The sequence below is a fragment of the Manacus vitellinus genome, unplaced genomic scaffold (genome assembly GCF_001715985.3).
Source record: "Manacus vitellinus isolate BGI_N305 unplaced genomic scaffold, ASM171598v3 scaffold_4_pilon, whole genome shotgun sequence".
Lineage (NCBI taxonomy): Eukaryota > Metazoa > Chordata > Aves > Passeriformes > Pipridae > Manacus > Manacus vitellinus.
Genome location: NW_021940604.1, coordinates 35347175 through 35368243, shown reverse-complemented (window position 1 = coordinate 35368243; position 21069 = coordinate 35347175). Strand labels below are relative to the sequence as shown.

The following is a 21069-nucleotide window of genomic DNA, read 5'->3' as shown; positions in this document are numbered from 1 at the left end:
TTATATTGTCACTGTAATTAAGCTCCTTCTCTGCTGCTGTCATAGTGTAAATTTCATTTATGCTTAGAGTGTCTTTATGCAATCAGTCTCTAGGATAAATGAATAGTGAATCTGACAACCGATTTATGGATGGACTCTTTTTTTTTGTGTAAGCTTCTACATCCACCAGTGCAAACTGAAGCAGGAACCTTTGATATGTACATTCAAACTGTTTCTAACTTAGTTCCTGCCACATTCGACAGTGCTGTAACAAAGCTGCTTCTGGCTGATGTATTGTTCAGATCTGATGAGATCTTGTTGACTGCCGTGCAATTGTTAATTTAATGTAGGAAGCACATAGGAAGTGATTAAGTATCCTCTGCAACAAACAGATTGAGTATGATGCAGCAGCTAACTGGCTTCTCGAAGTGAGGTATTTAACATCCTTCCCATATGCTTTGTATTGGCCTTACTTGTTTACCTCAGCAGTATAACTCATATATATTTTCTTACTTCCAGGTAAGATCTGTCAGTCAAAGGGATGTATCTGGGATGTGGAAGGGATTTTGGCCCTCACTTATGAGGCAGCCCCTCACAAATAACAGCATTTACATTGCTTTATGTGATTTTAGTTTGCCTGGGAAATACAACATTTTAAGCTGTTTTTTCTTACCATTTCAGCTTGTCTTAATATTGTGTTTTAACCTGGTCTTAGAATTTGCTGTTTGGAATTAGAAAGGCAGAAGATGTCATGCAACATGTGAGATGATCTCATTAATCTGTCTGCTGAGCTGATAGCCAGTTTGGTTGAGCAGAGTTAATCCTATTACTAGACTTCACTGTCTGCATAAACATCTTTAAAGAGCAAACATGCTTTGAAGGAAACTATATTTTCTAGGATGAAAGAAGTATGCACAGGATCTCCAACATTTATCAGTTAGCCTGCTGCATTAGTTGATGAAGTTCTTAGGTAATGTTGATGAAGTTCTTAGTTCTTAGTAAGTGTGGAGGCAAAACACGCAGGAGACAAAGGAGGTCAATGCTGGAAAGGAGGGTAAAATATCACAATTAGATAAAGTCATCAGACATTGCACATACTGTCTCTTTGTCATTCCACAGTGAGTGTTTTTATGTGTTTGTTTTGACATAAATAACTAAAACATAATCTCTATTAAGTAACTTTAACTGAAAAAATACCCACTGCATTTTCTGTTAGTTGAGGTAGTGAAATTTGTACCTTAACATTCCTGATTTGTGTCCAGGCAATTTTTAATCCAGTTTTCTTTATTAACGAACTCTGTCTGTTTTTCTTCCTGGCTGTTCTATAATCTCACTAGAAAACTGTCTGTGTGCTTATTCTGTTTTATACGTTGTCATTGACGATTCAGATTTACTTCAGCTACAAACTGGTTGGGTCTATTGCTGTTCCTCTAAATGCATGGGTGCTAGACAGTGCAAAGCAAAATAGGTACACTTTTTATTTTGTTCATGTTATTTTAATAGACATTTACAAGCACATGGTGTATGAGCCCTGACTCAGTGTCATGTTCATAGCTATACTGTTTTTTCTGTGTTAGTATTAGTATTAATAGTTTTTTTGGATTTTTTTCTACCCATTTTCTGTTTTGTAGAAAACCTCAGCAATGTGCACAAGGGTTTTATCTTTGAATAGATTTTGTCTGACATTGCCATTTGAAATAATCACTTTTCAGAACATAACTGCAGGATAGAGGAGGTTTGTCTTTAGTGGTTTCAGTAAGTATCCAAAAAGTATTTGTGTCACCCATTTGAACATCTGACTCAAATCATGGCTTGTTTTCCCCCAGCGTCAGATCTCACTGAGGTACACACTAGGTTTTCCCATCCTCCTGCATTATCCACCAACTGCAACCTGGTCCTTGAACAAAAGCAACTCCAGGTTTGACTTTTCCTGAGGAAGCAGCAACTCACACTGTCCTTCCCAGCCTCTGTTCTCCGCAGCAGAGAGGCTTTACACACTTGAGTTGCTTAATTCATGGCACATATTTCATATTCACAGATAACCTGTTCAGTGGCTTCAGTGGTCAGGCCCACCCCTCGATCACGAGCCCATCCTTGTATTGCGTTGCTTCGTAGGTGTTCTGATGTGTCATGGGCCCACTGAGCTATAATTAGCTCACCCTTACGTTCCCAATCCAGCTCCACTGTAGCCATTTCAGGTCTGGCAGCCTAGTCTATCTATTCCTTGTTTCCATGTTCTTCGGTGACATGGCTCTTGGGGATGTGAGTATCTATGTAATGTCTTTTTAGAACAAAGTTCTCTACCCGAGCAGCAATGTCCTGTCACAGTGCAGCAGCCCAGATGAGCTCTTCAAGCAGAAAGCAAGAAATGCTGGAAAACTACTGTCTGAAATCAGCCTGTGACTCACACCTCCTCTGTCTTCAATTCTCCATGGTTTAACACATAACACCTCTTAGACTAAAAGTGACTTCTGGATCTTTCAGAAGATTGTAAATATCCACTTCCCTATGAAACTGCACTCTTGTAAAGCTGCAGGTTAGCACTTTGAACACTGACAGTTTTATATGCAGAAATCTGTCACTGATGTGAGATTGCCTGATATTTAGGCCAATCAAAATTAAAAGGAAATCTGTTTCCAGGTGGGAGTTTGAGTTGAAGGGAAAATATTTACATAGCAGGCTGACTTTTTTTTTTTCCTCCCTTGGAGTGTTATGGTAAGTCTTGATAGAGTACCTAGTGGGCAGCAGTAGAGGCAGAGATATGTGATATTTATTGTCATTCCCTGAAATATAATATATGGGTATCAACTCTAGCAAAACAGTGAAGGCCTATAGACAAGAAAGAAATAAAATAGGCTGCTGGAAGAGGTACAATGTTCTTGGGAAACTATTCAGTGCACAGGCAATTACTGACCCACTGATTTCTTCGCACTGTTACGTATCATTCTCTTCTGAGTTTTCTTTAAAGATTGTGGAAGGATGCATACATGTTTCTTTTTCTTTTCAGTAGGCATCAAATTACAAATAGGTAACTACTCACTGACAAAAGAAAGAAAAGGAAAGAGGGGATTTTAACAGAATTGGCTAGAGGCCAACTCAGAGTTTCTGCCCTGATCTGTCGTTGGGGAATTTGTCATTACTCTTGTGCCTACAAAGTTTGAACTTTGTCTCTCTAGATCCTCAACCATTATGGCAGAATTCAGCTTAGCACACCAGCTGTAGTGTGTTCACTTGAGGAGCTAGAGCAGTTGTGAGGTTAATTTGTATTTGGCAAGTCTGTATTTGGTTCTCTGTACCCTTGGAGATGTCTTACCTGACTCACTTAGTGTCTTGTTGGTTCAGGTCTGTCTCTAGAAGAGGGATAATTTTGCTAGATAAAAGTTAATGTGAATTGCTCAAGGATCATATAACAACTGTTCATGATTGACGATGCTGAAACTCTCTTGACTAAATATTTTTACCATCAGAAGTAGAGTTTCCTTTATGGCCAATTTATGTTGTTTGTAAAATCATTCTTAACTACCTATTGCCGTTGTATTAGAGTAGTTTTTGGCTCACAGGCATCCACAAACCCTAGGCTGAATGTGCATGACTTAAGGCCAGTGGCATAGCACTGTTTATCTTCCTGATTAAGCCCTTGTCTCAAGTGAGGAATATAGAAGTCAGAGCTGATGTTGGAAAGCAACCCTTGCCCACATGTCTTCCCCATGTTGGCAAGATACTGTTCAGACCATTCACAAGGCCTGTATGGTTATTACTTTCAGGCTATGCCGATACTTTTACCAACCACTTCTCCACTGCCTTTCTGTGTTCTGAGGCAAAGAGCTTTAGTTCCATGTGATATGTACTTTATAAAGAGGAGTGTGGTATCAGGGGCAAAGTATAGAGTAGCCATCTTGTCCATTGTCAAGGCTTAAAAAATAGAAGCTCAGCAACTTAGTAAAAATAAAATAATCCAGGAATTTTGTCCTCCTCAGAGAAGTTAGCACTCATATCAGTAGTGTATTATAGTTCTGCTGTTTATCCTGTAGTGGACAGGGTACAATCCTGTTGAGCACCATGGTTTTTATTTGGAGTCTTTTCTTTCTGCATTCTAAACTTCGTGAATAGCTGTTTCAAACTGAAGTAGCAAGTATTTTGTAAACCATCCCTCTATATAAAGATGATAGCTGTCGAAGACATCTCTGGAGATACCTTACTCTGTTTCCAGACTCTCTAGTTCCTAAATATAATAATAACGGATGTTTGCATATTTTAAAGCACGTAAAAGTGACTGATATAAAATTAGACATTTTACCTTCGTAGGATAGAGTAGAAAATATTGCACATTTTTTTCTTTATGATTTTTGTATTTAGTACATTGATGTTCTGCAATACTTATGGATAACCAGCAAAGGTGAAATAATTACTAACAATTTTCTTTGGGATCCTAATTCTCCTTTCCATGGAAGGGGAAGTTCTTATTGTACCATACTTTCTTGAAGAAAAGGGGTTTATTCTTGAAGATGTTGTGACTTTAATTAAAGTCTTTTCTAAAAGGCCAGTTCTACTAAAATATAGGATATATGATATATGAGATGTATGGGGAAAGGATAAGAAATCTTACTAAGTGGCAATAATATTTTGAGGGTGCATAGCATTGCACAAAATATGGATGTAGCAGTATAGTGGAACAATATCTAGAAAAGGTCATGGATGTTGTCAGAGAACAACCAGGATAAAATAAGTGATTCAGTTCCCACTGCTCCACTTTTAATCATGATAATATGATTATCTACTAAGAAACACTTTGAAGATATAGCAAAGTTATAATCAATTTATATGTAAAAATGGTGTTAGACATGCAGTGCCATTACAATTAGTGTGACTTTCTTCTTTCTTTAGTACCTTCCCTTTTCTGTTCTTTGAAGGGACAGCAGAAAATTAAGGAAATGTTGAAAGATAATTCTGTCAGGGTTCAATTCCTAAAATAAATGGAAGGGGGAAATTCATATTTCATTTAGTATTCTGAGATGTCACCTAATATTGTTATGAATAAAATGCTCTTAGAGGAAAACCAACTAACATGTGGTAGTCATGTCCTTTGTTAAAGTTACAGCTGCCTTAAAACATGTCCAAGTTAAAGTATGTGCTTGCAGAGCTTCTCTGCAACACAGTTGATTTATGTCATTTAGTCATGATTTCACGTAGTAGGATGACTACCACAGTTAACTCCCTGATGTTTCCATGAGTCCTCAAATTCCTGTTGTGGTCTGATTTGATGATATTCTTATCCAAACAACTTGTAAAATAACATGATGAGCTGGAAGGTGCACAGAAGTTGGAGGTGACACCTGTTACCATGCATACTACTTACTGATTCTGCCACTGACACCCCCCTGAATATTCCCCTACCCCAGGTGGGCACTATGCCAGTTTGGAGTCTTCAGTGCTTGGCTGGGAGAAGCCCTTCTGCACTTGGACTGTCTGCCTTAGGGGTGAGGGATATTGGTCCTTAGATAGTTGATGTCTGGGTACCTTGTCACCTTTGCTGCATGAATGGCAAACATCACATCAGCCTGACTTTGTCATGTACTGTCCAGACAATAGAGCTGTGGCTGACATCTGCTCTCTTTTATTAAAGCCTTTGTTTCTGAAAGCCTGTAACTAAATAGATTACTGAAATAAACATCTGGCCTTTAGTAAAGGAGTAACAAGTTGCTTTGTAGAGTCAGTTGTATAAGCTCTTTAAAAATCCTCTGCAGAGATCTTATCAGAAGGTTAGGTAATTGAAAACTGTCATGTTTACCTTGTCCTGTGTTGTGCAGACAAGATCCTCTTATATTTGTATATTTATATAATATTAAAAAGGACTCACACATGCGCGCACACTCATTTTCCAAGGAGAGCTGTGCTGAGTAAGAGTTTTCCATTGTAATCCTAATCAGATCAGTAAATGAATGTCATCTGTTCTGGAGAACTGAACTGCCCTTTTCAGGAAGGTTGCTAACAGTTCATTCTCAATGGCACACAGTATTAACTCAATCAGGAGTAAAGTGCTGATTCAATGTATTTAAATTACGAGTTCCCCACAATTACTTGTAGTAGCAGTTATGTTGCCCCTTTTATAAGAATGGAGAGATCCTGATAATATATTAAAAATATTGACAAAGAGAAACAAATTTGAACAGCGTGTCAGTAGACTAAGTGCTGTCCAATAATCATTTTAAAAAATCTGTAAGAGAAGCAGTGCAAGCTACATTTGGGTGGCTTCCTTGTTTTCCTGCTTTTTGGTGTTGTTAATATTGTTTTTCTGCTTCTTGGTGTTGTAAGCAATAAGGATTTGTCTGAGGTGTTTAACAAGCTCACTCTTTTTCTTGTTGCAAATTAAAAAGCAAACAGCAACAAAGCTAACATGGTTGTTTAGAGAAACTTATTGGAAGGAATTTTATTAACAGTTACTGTATTTTAAACTTTGTTAGATGTAATGTTCCCCTAATCTCAGTGCAATAATGGACAGACGGTGTCTGTATAATTGCTAATTGTAAATGCAATTTACTTTGTGTTAATGTTTTACTTTGACCCAATGCCATCATGCTTGTGTTATGTCCTTTGAAGCACAAATAGTTATTTATGCTGATCTGAAGTACTGCCAGTTTTAACTTTGGTGTGCAGTAAATAGTTTCTCCTCAGCAGTGACAGTGTTTATTTAAACAAGCCTCAGTGTACCTGCTTAACAAAATCCTGAGCCAAATTAATTATGGCAGTGTCTGTAATCACAGCACTACACTGATCTGGTTTCCTAGCACACTTAAGATCTCTACATCACAGCTGGAATCACAACTGTAACCAAGTTGAGCTTTGTGATCCTGGTAGTTGCTATAGAGAGAAGACACTACCCTGGAAGTGGGATTTCTAAAGAGGAAAGAATTCCCAAGGACCAATGGTTTTCCTACTGGGGTAAATTGGCATAAAATCCACATGAAGGCCAGAAGAACCTAAGACATTTGTGTCATAATGAAGAGCTAAATCCAGATTTCCTGAATGCTTGTCCACTGTCTCAAAGACTAAGCTGCTGTTAGTGGATAGCCTTTGGGATTTCTATATGATGTAGACATTAAAGAAGTTCTCCTGTCTTTGATCAATCTGGTTTTAAAGAGGTACAAAGCAGCCACAGCACCTCTTAGTTTCAGGATAAACTGCAAGGATTCAAATTTTAAAAACAGAGCTATATAAGTGTGAGGCTTGGAAGCTTGTGTTGTTTTTTGTTTCAGTTTCTTTTTTTCCTTTAACCAGCATACTCAATGGAAAACACCACTTGGCTTGCTGATTATTGGGAGTTGGAACTAGATGATCTTCAAAGTCCCTTCCAAACCAAACCACTCTATGATTCTATGATTATTTTAAAACTTCATGTAAAATACACCTTAAGTTAACATAAATGGCCTTAAAGGTGTCAGACTGAAGGTCCATCTAGCCCAGTTTTGTCCCAACAGTGGCTATAAGCCTAGGGAAGAACACAAGCAAGTTAAGCATATGAAATACTTGGGTTGAGTATTTTCCCTGTCTCCAGTTATTTTTCTAAAACAAATATAACTTTAACATATTTAGTAATTCTTACTGCATTTCTTTTTCATGAACTTGAGCCTTCTGGTGAAGCCATGTAAACATTTAGCATCTTCAGTATGCTGTGGAAATGTGCTCCATGTGTCCATTGAGCTCTACATCTAATACCAACCATCCTACCCCCACAGGGAGCCTCATAGCCTTACCAGCCTTCCTCCCATTGTCCTCTGGGGTAACTTTGGTCCCAAAGACCTTTGCCTGTCTCTCTATCCCAGTTCAGATGCACTCAGCAGGAGCTGGCAAAGCAAAGAAGAGCTTTAGGCTGCACAAGGCTAGAAAGATTTTTCTTGTCTGTAGGTGACAAGCTCACCTACGGTAGCTTCAGTTTATTTTCAACAAAGCAAGAGCTTATCAGGTCAGCTAATCCATTCCCCAGTAGCTTGGTAGAGCATGTTTAATGCTGTAACTGTTCTGATGTTAAAACAGAGAGACTGTACTTGCTCAGGTTACTTGGTGAGTGATCAAGCTGCCATTGATTTTAAGAGTGAAGAGCCAGGCCTGAAGCAGTCAGAAAGTTATTTTGTTAAGAAGCTTTTTCTGCCTTGAAATAGCTTTTTACTTACCATCTTTATGCTCCCGTCACTTCTTTATCCCCTCCAACCATTCTGAGATATATTTTTTCCTGCTAACTGGCTTTTGTCTCTTTTGATAAGCTTTCATACCCTCAGCTGTGGGATTTATCATCTGTATTTTTGGCTTTTCAACTTTTCCAGAGGGATTGAGCATCTTTGTGTCACTGATGATTCATGTCCGCTGTATCCATGTCCCATCAGTTTTTTAGTTAGTTCTAATCAGCTACTGATGTTGCCAGAATTTTATACGTAAATAAAGTATAATTAGGCACTCTGGAAAGCACCAAGTATCACAACTGAAAATGTTGCAGTCAAAATTATGTTTGTACACATAGTTGCCTTTTGAAGTGGGGCAGTGGGTAGCAGTTTGCTGTACTAACAGCTGCTTTCTGAGTGTCTCCAGGGTGTCAGTGGGAGCCGCTTCCTTGCACAGGGGCGAGACAGCACTGCTCCACTGATTCCAGCAAAGCTGCAGCACCTGCTGCCTTGGTAGAGCTGCCTGGGACAGTGACAAAGGGATTGTAGTAACTTGGTGCTGATGCATGAAACCACTGCATGGCCAAAACCACTGAATTGTGGTGTCCTTCTGTGGGAGGCAGAATGTGCCACAGAATTTTTCCAGATGGAGTCCATTGGCTCACCAGTGAGTTGAGTTCTTGCTCACGTAAAAAAATTCTCAGCTTCCACTGAGCTTGGCACCATTTTGCTTCTCCAGCCTCTGCATCTACTGCTGGTAGCAGTGGGATGCTCTTTATGTGAGATAAGAATTTTCATGTCCTCACCTATAGATTGGTTGTGGCCCAAATCTGCACAGACTTCCTCTTCTTATAAATGTAAGATCAAAGGCAGGGTCTTTTTGGAATATCTGTTATCTCATACATGTTACAGGAAAAGCCAGGTTTGCCCACTCCTACCACATGCCAAAGCACAACTGCTGAGTTCCTGAGATCATATTTCTCAATAATCTCTTAAGAAACTACCATGATAAAGTGATTTCTTAAAATCAGATTACTTATGCATTTTTATAATATTTTTTTTACATTTGAATATTTTGAGATTGTTTTAATTGTAGAGACTAGTAGGAAAGTTGTCCTGTTTAAAATTCTACTGCTACTTTAGCTAAAAGCATGATGCTTCTTCCCCCCCATCCCCCATGAAAGTAAGTGTCAATAGCATTTTAATAGGTTTTGCAATGCAGATATTTCAAAACATTGGGGAGATTACTTTTAGTGGATAATCTCTTTTGGTTATTAAATATCCTGGTCCTTTCAAAATTAATCCACTGGGTTTTGTACCCTTTCAGACATAAAACTTACTCAGTTTAGCTCATTGTTTAACCTTCACGATTTTTTCAGTAAGTGAATCCAGGTCTAATAATCAGTAAAAATGTGGACAAAACATACTAAATCAGGACTCGATAAATCTGAAAGTAAAAATTATAACTGATGCTTGAAGACAGCTTTTTATTATTAAGTATTAAATTACATTACAGAGGTTAGGGTAAACAGATTAGTGGATTAACTGAGTTTCAAAGTCATTGTCAGAGCCAGCAACACAGCCTTATTTCTTATGACATTATTTTCAATCTGTGAGTTCTTCCCTACCCTGTTTTTTTACTAGTTTATTAACAGAGTGAAAAAAATATGGTCTTAGAGTAGTGATACTTTCAGAGCTAATTGAAGTACTGGCATTAAGACACTTCAGGAGAACCACAGAATTTGAAAATGGTGATAAGAGATGATGACTCACCTGAAAAAACACAGAACCTTCCTTGGACAGACTGTCAAGACAAGTGTCTGGAGGTTCATGAAAACTGCCTCTGTGCTTAGGAGGCATGGATGCTCCTGGCAGGGACCAAAACAGATGCCTGCCTTGAGCCATGCTGCTGCAGAAATACTCACAATAGCTGCCTGCCCGCAGGTTGGTTGCTGGTAGTTTGCGGGGCTGTAATGAGCATCTTCAGGCAATTTAAACCTGCCCTGATATTAAAGGAGCAGTGCCCTTGTGCTTCTCACTGTGGGTTGTAATCATCCACTGCTCCCCTATCTTCATCTCCAGAGACAGTGTGACGCACTTATAGATGAACCCAGTGGAGAAAATTAAGGTTATTTCTTGGTTAGATCATGTGCTGTCTTCACATGTGAGTGCTTATATAGCTTGTGACCTTTGTGGCTTTTCATCTGCTTTTAGAAGAGTCAAAACAGACCTTTTTCAAGTTTAACAGTGTCCATTCAATTTTTGAAGTCTCATTTGTAGAGGTCAAGGACTTAATCAAACATCCTTCTGTAAAGCTTCAGTACTTATTGCTCTTCTAGGAATTCAGTGATTATGTTATCCCTTTTCAATCCATGGCACTGTTAGGATTCCTTTCAGCCTACACCATGGCTTAGTTGATTTGTCTATTTTATTTGGATTTGTTTTCAGGCTATTAACTGTAAATTTATGTTAATTCAGAAATTAGCATATGCCATGTTTTAAGAAGGAAACAACAAAAAACCACATCTTAAGAAGGTTTACTCTTTCTGCTTTCTACTCATGTCAGCTAATATGTCCAAGGCCTGATGACCATTTGTGATAGTTTTCACCCTAGACCTTCTTGGAGACCAGCTTGTAACCAGGAAGGAACTAGGGAAGTGACCAAGGAAGTATTCCATGCTATTCCTTTACGTAACCTGAGGTATAAATAAAGCCAACGGGAGAGACCTCGCTCTCTTCTCTTCCGGCGAGGTTCAAGAACAGTAGATCCCTACATGGTCTTGCTTATCTGAAGTTAAGGCCTGTATTGACTGCTGTTGTCTGCTGCTGTGGGAGGGAAGAGTGCTGGACCACGGTCTGGCTGTCCTGCTTTCCTCAAGGGAAGTGGTGAGATTTTGCCAGTTCTTTATTTTGCTGGTTACTGGGGTTTTAGACTGTGTATACCTGTTTTGTTTCTGTCCCTTTTTGTCCTTTTTTTTGTCCTTTTTCCCTCCTCCCTTCCCCTCTTCCCCTTTAGGAAGCTATTTGGGGTTTCTGGGGTTATATGTATATAGTATTCTCACTGTATATATCTGTTTTATATGTAAAATATATTTTTTTTTGCTATAGCTTTGGCTGTTTGGATTTTTTTTCATTCCCTCTCTGGGAAGCAGGCTTTGTTGTTGAGTTTTGGAGACTTGGTGGGAAGCCAGCTCCAAACTTGCACACCATTATGCACTTCTGCAAACCTCTCTGTCTTTCAGGGCTCATACTTTCAGTATAGAGGGTTGGGCTGGGAAACTGCCTTTGTGCAGCTGTGGGTTGTGGTTTTTTTGGGGGGGCTGAGACTGTTTGAATAATTATGCAACTGCAAAGTAGCACTTAGCTAGGACAGTTGTGTTCACATTGATATAGCAATATATATATATAGCAATATAGCAATTATCGAAATGCTGGTAAAGCATCTTTATCTAGAACACCATAAATGTTTGTTGAGAAATTCTGCACATCTGCAGGGTGATTAGGGATCTCATGGGAAACACATTATTTTTGCTATGGTGACTGTGTGTTTTCTGCCCAAACAGTCATTTATTTTACATTGATGGAGAGAAAAAAAGAAAGAGAGCTTTCTGAGAATAACCAGGTCAGAAGAAGATTTCTTCTTTTCAGTTAGAACTTCTGTTTATCATCCATGTTCCCCTTGTAATTGTGGGGTGGTTAGATGTTCAAGAGAATACAGGAAGGAGACAAGTAGGCAAAGCAGTTGCTGCTGGGGAAAAATTGAGGTCCAGTTTCAGGGAAAGCCCCTGAAAGTGTGTCCCAGCCGAAACCACGACAAACTAACGCTGAGAGATGAGCTCCCCAAAAGTAATGAGACTAGAGGTTAGGAGCCAAAGAAGTGCTAACCTGGGGGATCAGGTGATTGGGAATGACAGGTAGGAAGCATGTGGAGATGCCAAGACTGCCTGTTATTATTCTGTGTTGAAAGTATGTATGTGCACAGTCAATATTTAAAGGGATTTCTCTTGTTGAATACTTCCAAGTTTAGCATAACTGCTAATCTTGGATATTTAGAGATAATTGCTATGCAGTGATGAGCACATCCTGGAATTTTTCTGACATTTACAGAGTATTTTACATGTCAGAAGTGGTTAAGTAAGGATTGATATTTCCATTTTGCAGTTATGTGGTGGAGGAAGAATCTGAACTGTGTGTTTCTTGTTTGCTAGTGGTCATAGAAGAAATCTTTGCCAAACCACAAAGAGCACATGAAACTTCTTGCCTTCTTGCTATATGCCAGATCCATTCACTAAACTGTGCTCTGATTTTCTCTGTTTTTTTGCCTTGAAAACTGAATATTGTCAGCTCATCTGATAATAGATGAGTAACAGGTATCCAATGCAATAATCAAATCAGTAAAAGTAGTAGTTAACACTTCAAGATCAGAACCGGATTTTAAGCAGCTGAAATCTAAAAGGAACTTAATCATGATAGTTAAGCTTTTTTTTTATCTTTATATACAATAAGTTTATTTATTTTATACTGAACTATGTGATTGGCCAAGGCTGAGATATGATTGCTGATTTCAAGGGATACAATGATGAAGTCTCTGTTCCACAACAGAAGAAATAATGAGTTCAGCTGCCTTAGGATTTCTTGGAGGTTTCCATGTTAGGGAGTATTTTGTTTGCTAAAATGTAAATTGGAAACCTGGTCAGAAACTTATTTGCATTGTCAGGCACTTAAATACCTTTAAAATACGCCCACAATAGATTTCCTTTGATTCAAGTCTGTGTTTATACTCTCCTGTCAAATAAATTAGTGAGAGGTATTGCAGTTAGAGAATATATGTTTTTCTTTGCCACTGTAGTTGGTGATATTGTTGCAATTTAGAATAGGTTTTAGGTTTGCATAGGACAATCAGTATTTTTCTGAGCATTATTACGTGTCAGCCTTTAGTCTAATACAAGACGTGGTAATATCAGTCAGGAAAACATAAATACAAATGTTGATTCATCTTTCTTGCTTTTAATTCTCTAGGATTATGATGGCTTTTTTGAATCAAAGGAGAGCAACACTGTGTTCTCCTTTCTTGGACTGAAACCTACTTTGGCATCAAAGGTCAGTGTCATATTGCAGACTTTTCATGGAATTCTTGAAATAGTGAAAATGAATTTTCTTTGAACGGAAAGAACCCTGTGTGTTTGGATGCACCACTGCCCTGATCCATACCTTGTCCATATCAACTTCATGCTGATGAGGTAATTGAAATGGTTGTCAGGAAAAGCAAAGCATTTTAAATGAAATTGAGCATATACATGGGAGTTGATTTGAGACAGCAGATAAATTAAGTTTTAAGAATACATTCTCCTTCACATTATCAATCTAAATTGTAAGCAACTGGATGAATTATAGCAGGAGACAGAACTAAGATCTTAAGCACTGGAATGTCTGTAGCCTGGCATAATGGCTCAGCATTTATTCATTAGGCATTGATTTTTTTTTTTTTTTTTAATGCTGAAGCGCTGGAGCAGTCAGAAATTATATCAACTTTTTGGATAAGAATTCAGTTTTAACAAACACATATACACAGGTCAGAACACAAAGCCAGGTAGCATCTTTCTATGGACATCAGTATAACAGAGGAAATTTTACTGCCATATGGAAGCCTGGACACTTGTTCAAAGAGACTTTGTGGTGCACCTTCTGGTTGTAGATTAGACACATAGGGGAGGATTTTTCTTCTCTTGGGTACTGTAGATATAGGTGTGTTTTGTAGTAGTACTGTCTCAGGACTGGATGGTAGCTCTTGTGTATCTATAGAGCTCCTCTTCTGCCAGGAATTGATTTATTTATGGACCCCATGAGGGACAGGAGTGGGAAGGAACCTCAGCAGAGAACTGCAAAAGCAGGTTATTTTGGCAGCCTGCCTCATTTTGTAGCTTGGAGAATCGTAGGAAAAAGATGCAATCTGAAATACTCTATTCTTAAAAGCTCTATTCCTAGAAAATATCCTCTTGTAGGCCTGGAGGAATGTCTCTATAAACTATCCGCTTCAGTCTGGTAGCACTTCAGAGGATGCATCCTCAGCTGCTATGTGGACCAAGGTTAGGGACACCTTATATGCAAAGGGCACAGGCACAGGAGATGAGAATGTATTCAAAACATTAATATTATATTAGTAATAACCAATATTTTGTTTTTGTCTTTTCAGTAGGCATCAGAACCCTAGAAAGCCGATGTGAAGCCCCAACAAGCACATTTCTGAATGAATGACCCTGTTCTTCAGCACATAACAGCTTCCCTAATGGATCACTGTGATAGAGCAAACACGCATCATTAGTAGTAGTCTGCTTGCCATGAGATGGTGCTCTCCAATAGTCTGGAGCTAATGACACACGTATGAAACAGGCCAGGCTACTCATCTTCCTTTTTAATAATACTCACTGTTGATGTTTCACTTTTGTCTTTGGCTTGCTCTTGCAACTGGCCCTGATATTCTAACAGACATGTATGTTTGAGAGCAAGGAGTGGAAGTGTAGGGCTTATATCATTCATGGATATACTTATGTAGTCAAACTTCCTACTGTTTTTAAGTCTTCCCAAATTAGCTCATCATGATAGTTAAAGTGCTCATGGTTAATTAGGCTGTCTGTGCTGGCTATGATCCAGAAGATAAAAAACATAAATTTTGAGATCTCTGTCTAAGTCAATAACTGCTGTATTTTTGCTCTACATTTATTTATTGTGATGTTTATTCTAGATGATGGTTATTTTAAGAGACATGGGCTGCTAATATTGTTCATCAAGACTTGATTTGTCTAATGATGCACATTGCAACTGACTGTTTAAAACCAATTCCTTTCATGAGGGAGGTGCCAAAGTGAAATATTTTGACGTTTCCTCTTCCAAAAGCAGGTGAAACGTGCAGGAAAACACTTGGTGGAAATACCGGGGAGTTCAGAAGAACTAAAGGGGTCTTGTAGCTAATGGTAATATGAAGTTATCTCTTAAATGAGAAAGTCTTAACACCCACAGTTGGAGCTCTGTAGTCAGTCTGTCTTGAAATTTTGCCAAACCCTTCACTTTACCTCCAATAACACACAGCTCCACCACAAGCCACGTGAAAGTCAGGGGGATACTTTGAGAGTCAGGGCTCAGTCCCATGGGTGGTTAACACTACTATGGTCCAAGAGCACGCCTAATTTGCCTAGCTGTTGTCTTGGTTATATCCCCAGATGTGGTCATGTGATGGTGCCTCAAAGACAGTGAAAAATCTGGGTGTGTGCTTTGCTGGATAAGGCCACAATGGCAGTTCAGCTGAGGAACAGGAGCCAAGTAAAGAAAGTGGAGATTATTCTAGGGAGACTGCATTGATGTGTATAGCAGAACTTAGGCCCGTTGTAATATACATTACAAAATGCATTCTAGAGAGAAGTCAAATTGCATTATGCATCTTGAATCAAGTTTGGCTATGAAAATAACAGTTATGCTGTAATGTGTCTTTAACTCAAGTGATTTCATAATGACAGGGTAGTGCCATCACAGTCTTTGGGTAATGAAAGACAACCATTATGTGGAAAAGCTTCTTTGCAATCACAGTACCACTCAGACTGTGTGGCTTGAAGGAAGCTAAACTTGTAAAAAGTGTCACACTGTCTTGTGCAACAAATTGAATGTTCTGTTAACATCAGTAAACGTGGCATACAAGACATGTTAGTTGGAAGGGACAACAGTAGGAGGTCATCTGGCCCAGCACTGTCAAAATCAGGGCTAACGACAACACTGGCTTGGATCAGATATAGATTTGTCTAGCAGAGCATTAAAAATATCCAAAGATGAAGATCTCATAACTCTGTAGGTAACCTGTGCCATTGCTGCAATGCTTTCCTAGTGAAAACTTTCTTATAAAATCCAGTTTTGACTCCTAGGCTGTAATTTGTGGCTGTTGCCTTTACTGAGTTTTCTGGGACTCAGAAAGAGATTGGCACCATTCTTCTTGCAACTGCCCTCAAGATAGTTGTAGTCTACCATTAGATGACATCTTAGCCTTCTTTGTACCAGACTGAACAAACCTGGCTCTTCAGTTCAGTTAAAGGGCTAGATGGAGCAAGAGCACACACGGATTTGAAGTCCATGGTTGTATTTACTGGTCAAAATCTTAGCCGTGGCACCTTCTCTACAGGAATCCCGAATATATGTTTTTAAGAATTGTTGTCTGTGTTAAGGTACTGTGACATTCTTGTAACCAATCCCATATTTTCATGAGACTTGAATCTCACTATAGGAAGGGAATATGACATTGTTAACTTCACCAAGTTAACAGCAGAAGGAACTATTCCTAGAAGGAAGTTAAATATTTAACTTTGTAAATGAATACATATATAAATTTACATAATTGCACAGTTGATTACAGAAAAGCCATCCTGGATTTATCATGTACTTGATACGTTGTAAACTTCTAGAACTGCCTGAAGTCCTGGGTTTGAAAAATTTACCTAAGTGTGTAAGTATATACACATGAGTAATCCTGGGCAAAATCCCAGGCTTACTGATGTGAAAGGCAAAACCACACTGATTCCTCCAGGGATGAAATTAGTTTTGCAAAACTCCTCTTGAATTTTGATAAATGTAGAATAGAAGGCTCTCATTTAGTGGAGAGTTAGTCTTGTTACAGCTGTTAAGTAAACCTAGCTTATTTCAGAGCACACATGTGGGCATAATCTGTGTGGAGGACAACACTAACTCTGAAGATATTCTGCTTGCTTGTATGGATTGGCAGTGTAAGTCCCTTAGAATATGTGCTTTTGAATTATAAGTGACTAGTTTTAAAAAAAAAGAAGTATATATATATATATATATAAAAGAGGTGTTATTTGAATGTGAATTTGGTCTGTTGTGCGACAGCCTTATTTTTGTAGTTAAACTAAGTAGAGTTCTAGTTTGTTACACAAGATGATCTGGAATTTTTTAAACCAGTTTTGTAATAATGAAATGTAGCTATCAGGTAACTGAAAAGGTCTGGGGAAACTAGAGACAGTTATTGAAAGAAATAATAAATTCTTAGTTCTCTTCAAAATTTTTGCATACAAAGGTATGCTTGAGAACCAACCAAATGGTCCAAATTTCTAGTTAATACTTCTAACTACTCCACTTTTTAAAAGGGAGAGCAGTGTGAATTAAACTGTAGATCTTTGTACCTAGCTGAAGCTGCTGTGTGGGCTGACGTGCACATGCACATTCACTGTATCAGTGGCTTTGATAGAGGTGTTTTTGTTTGTGCCACACACTACTGGATAGTGCCTTGCCAGAAAGAGGACTGTTTCTGTAGGTTCTTCCTAGATGTGCTTAAACTTTGAACTGAGAAAGGGGTAGTTTCTATATTGCCATTTTTTTAATAATACAGTAAATTAGTTTCAAGGCCTGAGTCAAAAGGCACATGCTTTGTAAGACTGAAACAGTTTTTGATGAGTCTTCTGAACTTCTGATTTTTCTTAGGTGATTTTCTTTTTTCTCTTTTCCTATTTGTTGACTGTCTAGAATCAAACCTTCCAAGGGAAGTGGACTTGCAGTAAAGCCCATAAATCCATGTTTACACTTAGTTTACAATAAGTATCTGATTCAAGTGTTGAGCAGCACAAGTGCTGTGACTGAAGTGAAGAGTAGCTGCCAAGCTCTCACTGCATTTTCTGGTTGTCCCTCCCTACCCTTTTCCCCCATCAGGCCATTATTTGGGGCAATACCATGGTTCAGATGTAGGAGTGCAAGAATGGGGTGATCATCAGGAAAGTGCCAAATCCCATTAGTCTTCAGTGACTCACTGATTTCACCAGATCTTGGCACAAGCAGTAGCAGGAGGATGGAACCCTGCCACCCTGCACAGAGAGCAGGAGTGGCAGACGTGGTGCAGAATGGCGCACGGCTTGTGACGGCGCCGTGACCAGGGGTTCTCGCAGGGGCCTTTGGCTGGCAGTGCCATGTGTGAAACCACATAGCATCGCTTTCCACAGGACTTCCACTGCATCGTGGCCTATCCTTCACCCTCTTGCTCCCTAAAGAATTTGGGAGGGAAAATGGAGAGCAGTTTGTTGAGAGCAGTCCTCCAGCCAGGGCAGATCCAGCTTACTCCTCTTTTCCTACTTCACCTCTTCCTAATGTGTGTCATCCTGTCCTGTGTAGACCTACATGTGTGCAAAGCTTCCACTCCCAGCCATCTGTAACATCCCTGTGAGGCACAAATGCAGAGCTGGTGTTCACCTTCACGGCGTCAGTGTTCTGTAACTCAGTAGGGGAGGGAGCACGTTGCATCCTAGGCCATGTACACATTATGTATTAAACTGTGTTCATCTAATAAAAAGTTGTAATTCAAAAAAGACATGCTCTGTGTTGTATGTGCCAAAGGAAACAATGAAAAAATATGACTCTTTATTCTTGCTGTAGCTCACTCTGGTGACAATCAGAGTGCTTTGGTTTGGGCCCCTTCTCCAGATGGAAGCACTGCAGAACTTTTAACCTGGAAAGGGTGGGCCTGATCCTGTAAGAGGCTTTGGACCCTGGTGCCTCCATGGGAATTGCAATGTGCAGAATGCCTGCTGTGCTAGGGTCTCCCCAGGTAAATAGTAGTAAAGAAGAAAAAAAGGGATGATTTATTGTCTTCCAGTTTTTGTGCTTGTGTTAGCTGATAAATACCACAGAAATAAAGGACAGATCCTTTGGGGCGACTTGGACATTGGGGCCAGGAAGTTTCTGCACACTGAAGTTTAACTCCTAGGTAGAGCTAAAATCTTCACTGCTTTTTATTGTCTGAAAGAAATGTGAGTTCCTGGTTTACCTATCCACTTTGTTAATCCATAGAAGGTAATTAAATATGTTTTGCCAGGTAAGTGTCTAACCAAATGTACAGGTTTGCATCATTACAGTCTTCTCTCGATTCTCTGTCTAGTATGTATTTTTTAATACCTTATTGTTCCTGTCTAAAACTTTTCCGCTATCTAGTGTGAACACTGCCATGAAAACTTTGCCTATTTATGACTTCTGCACCTTGGAGCAAGTTTCTTTGCCACCTGCTCTAATGCAGGAGGTATGGATGGAAAAGGCAAGCCTGAAATGCCTGAAGTGGGATCCTCAGCTGAGGGAGGACCAGTAGCACCTTTCTGAAGTCAGCAGAGCTCTAGTAGCTCAACTGTTATGTCATGGTGGGAAGAAGCAGACAGATTTTACTGCAGGGGTGGGCAGGAGCTTCTTGATTTGCAGAGAGGAAGTGATGTTCTGTGTCATTTTGATCATGTAGCATCACAGCCTGTGTGTAAAGTCACAACACTCACATTCCTCTTACCCGGCTGCTGAGGAATACACTGAGAGCAGTAAGCAGGCAAAGGTTGCATGGTGCAGGATGCTTTGCCACAGTCATCCTCCCATGCATCCCATGGGATCCTCCCAGCATTGTGTCTGCTCCCTCTACCAGGGGAGCAGCAGTGGGAAAGTGCTTGAAAGTCATTGCTGTGTTTGCACATGTGCACATGTGTGTCTACCAGTCTGTCTTCATCTCATTCCTACCCCAGAGCTGTTGGTCTGGGCTGTGAGAAGGTCCTCCTGAACTTGCTCATTTGCTTGATCTGCCTTTTAGGTGCCAGAATGACTTGCCTTCTTTATTCCATAGACTTCAACCAAGCTGTCACTGAAGGTCCCTTGACACTCTTATCTGAAGTGACCTCCCTCAGGTTGCCTGGTGCAAACATTCTGGGTCAAGTCCTCCATACATTGATTTCTTTAAAGGCCACCATTGCATGTGATGGAATCCCCTGGCGAATTTGGGAAACATTAGAAAATTATAGGATTAAGGAATTAGCACCCTAAAGAAAAGATCAGCTGGAGCCTTGAAAAATTGTGTTTAGAAGGCAAGAAATAAATTATTTTAGATTTGAAACAGGGAGTTCAGAAGCAGAGTCTTTGGGAAATGTGTGCCACTCTCTAGCTGCTTGGTTGTCCTACCCAGTTCAGCTGTCCACAGTACATACATCTAGTTCAGGAGAGGAGCCTCACTCTCCAGGGAAAGCACATACTTCTGGCCATGACTCCTCAGCCCAGGGAAATACTCAGAAGTAAAAAAATTTGTGTCTTAAAAATCCCTGCTCTAAAGGCATTCAGATGCAAAGCCAGTGATAGGTAGGCACCCGAGGAGAAAATCCTTTCTTCGTGTCTGGGGAAGCAGGCGGACCCTGTACACCCTGTCCCAATCCCCAAGGATGCCCCAGTAGGCACCCTGTAAGCAAGAGCCCTTACGTGGTGATGCTGCTATTCTCAGAAAACACCTCACATGCTGCAGCAGCCCTGCATCCACCTGGGGATGCTTCCTGCTCCCTGCTGCTTGAGAAAGGAGGTATTTTTCACATACCAGGAATAAACAGTGCACTAGTTCAGTGCCTCTCAAACCTCAGAGACCATATACCTCTTCCAGTCCGGCTGCTACCTCCTTTAACCGTGCCACGCAGCAAACCATGCTTACCTTTCACAGCTTTATATCCCTGATGGGGGGAGGCAGGAAGAATGTAGGTGTGAAGAGGCAAAAATTGATGATGTACTGACCAGACTTTCATATGTGAGAACTAAGAAAGCTGAATCAGTCTTAAGCATGACATGAACACACTAATGTTTTCAAATACAAAACTTTTATCATTTTGTTGTAAATTTTCTGATTAAAGCTGTGTGACCCCAATTCTTTCTGCCTCAGCTTCCTTTGCCCACATACTCGTATTGTCCTCTTTCAGCTATTGACTAATAATTGTCTCTGCTGGGAACGGCTCTTTCCGAGTCCTCTGGTGACATCATCTGTCTGCAGCAGAGACATGACCATATGTCATCTCCAAAAGACAGGGAATCTGCTTGCTGAGCTGTCTGTAGTGCTTCGGGCACTGTGCCTGACCGGTGCTGCAACCCACAGAGTCAGGGCACCCCACTG

The 21069-nt window shown here is 39.8% G+C and overlaps 1 protein-coding gene across 1 annotated transcript in view; it reads left to right on the top strand.

The window, feature by feature from the left end:
* Positions 1-16964, top strand: part of SH3BGRL2 (SH3 domain binding glutamate rich protein like 2) — a 61369-nt gene extending 44405 nt beyond the window's left edge. The window contains exons 4-5 of the mRNA XM_029962830.1: positions 13152-13232; positions 14326-16964. Coding sequence (XP_029818690.1) covers positions 13152-13232; positions 14326-14328 — 84 coding nt within the window. The 3' untranslated portion in view covers positions 14329-16964. The remainder of the gene's footprint in view (positions 1-13151; positions 13233-14325) is intronic.
* Positions 16965-21069: the final 4105 nt, after the last annotated feature.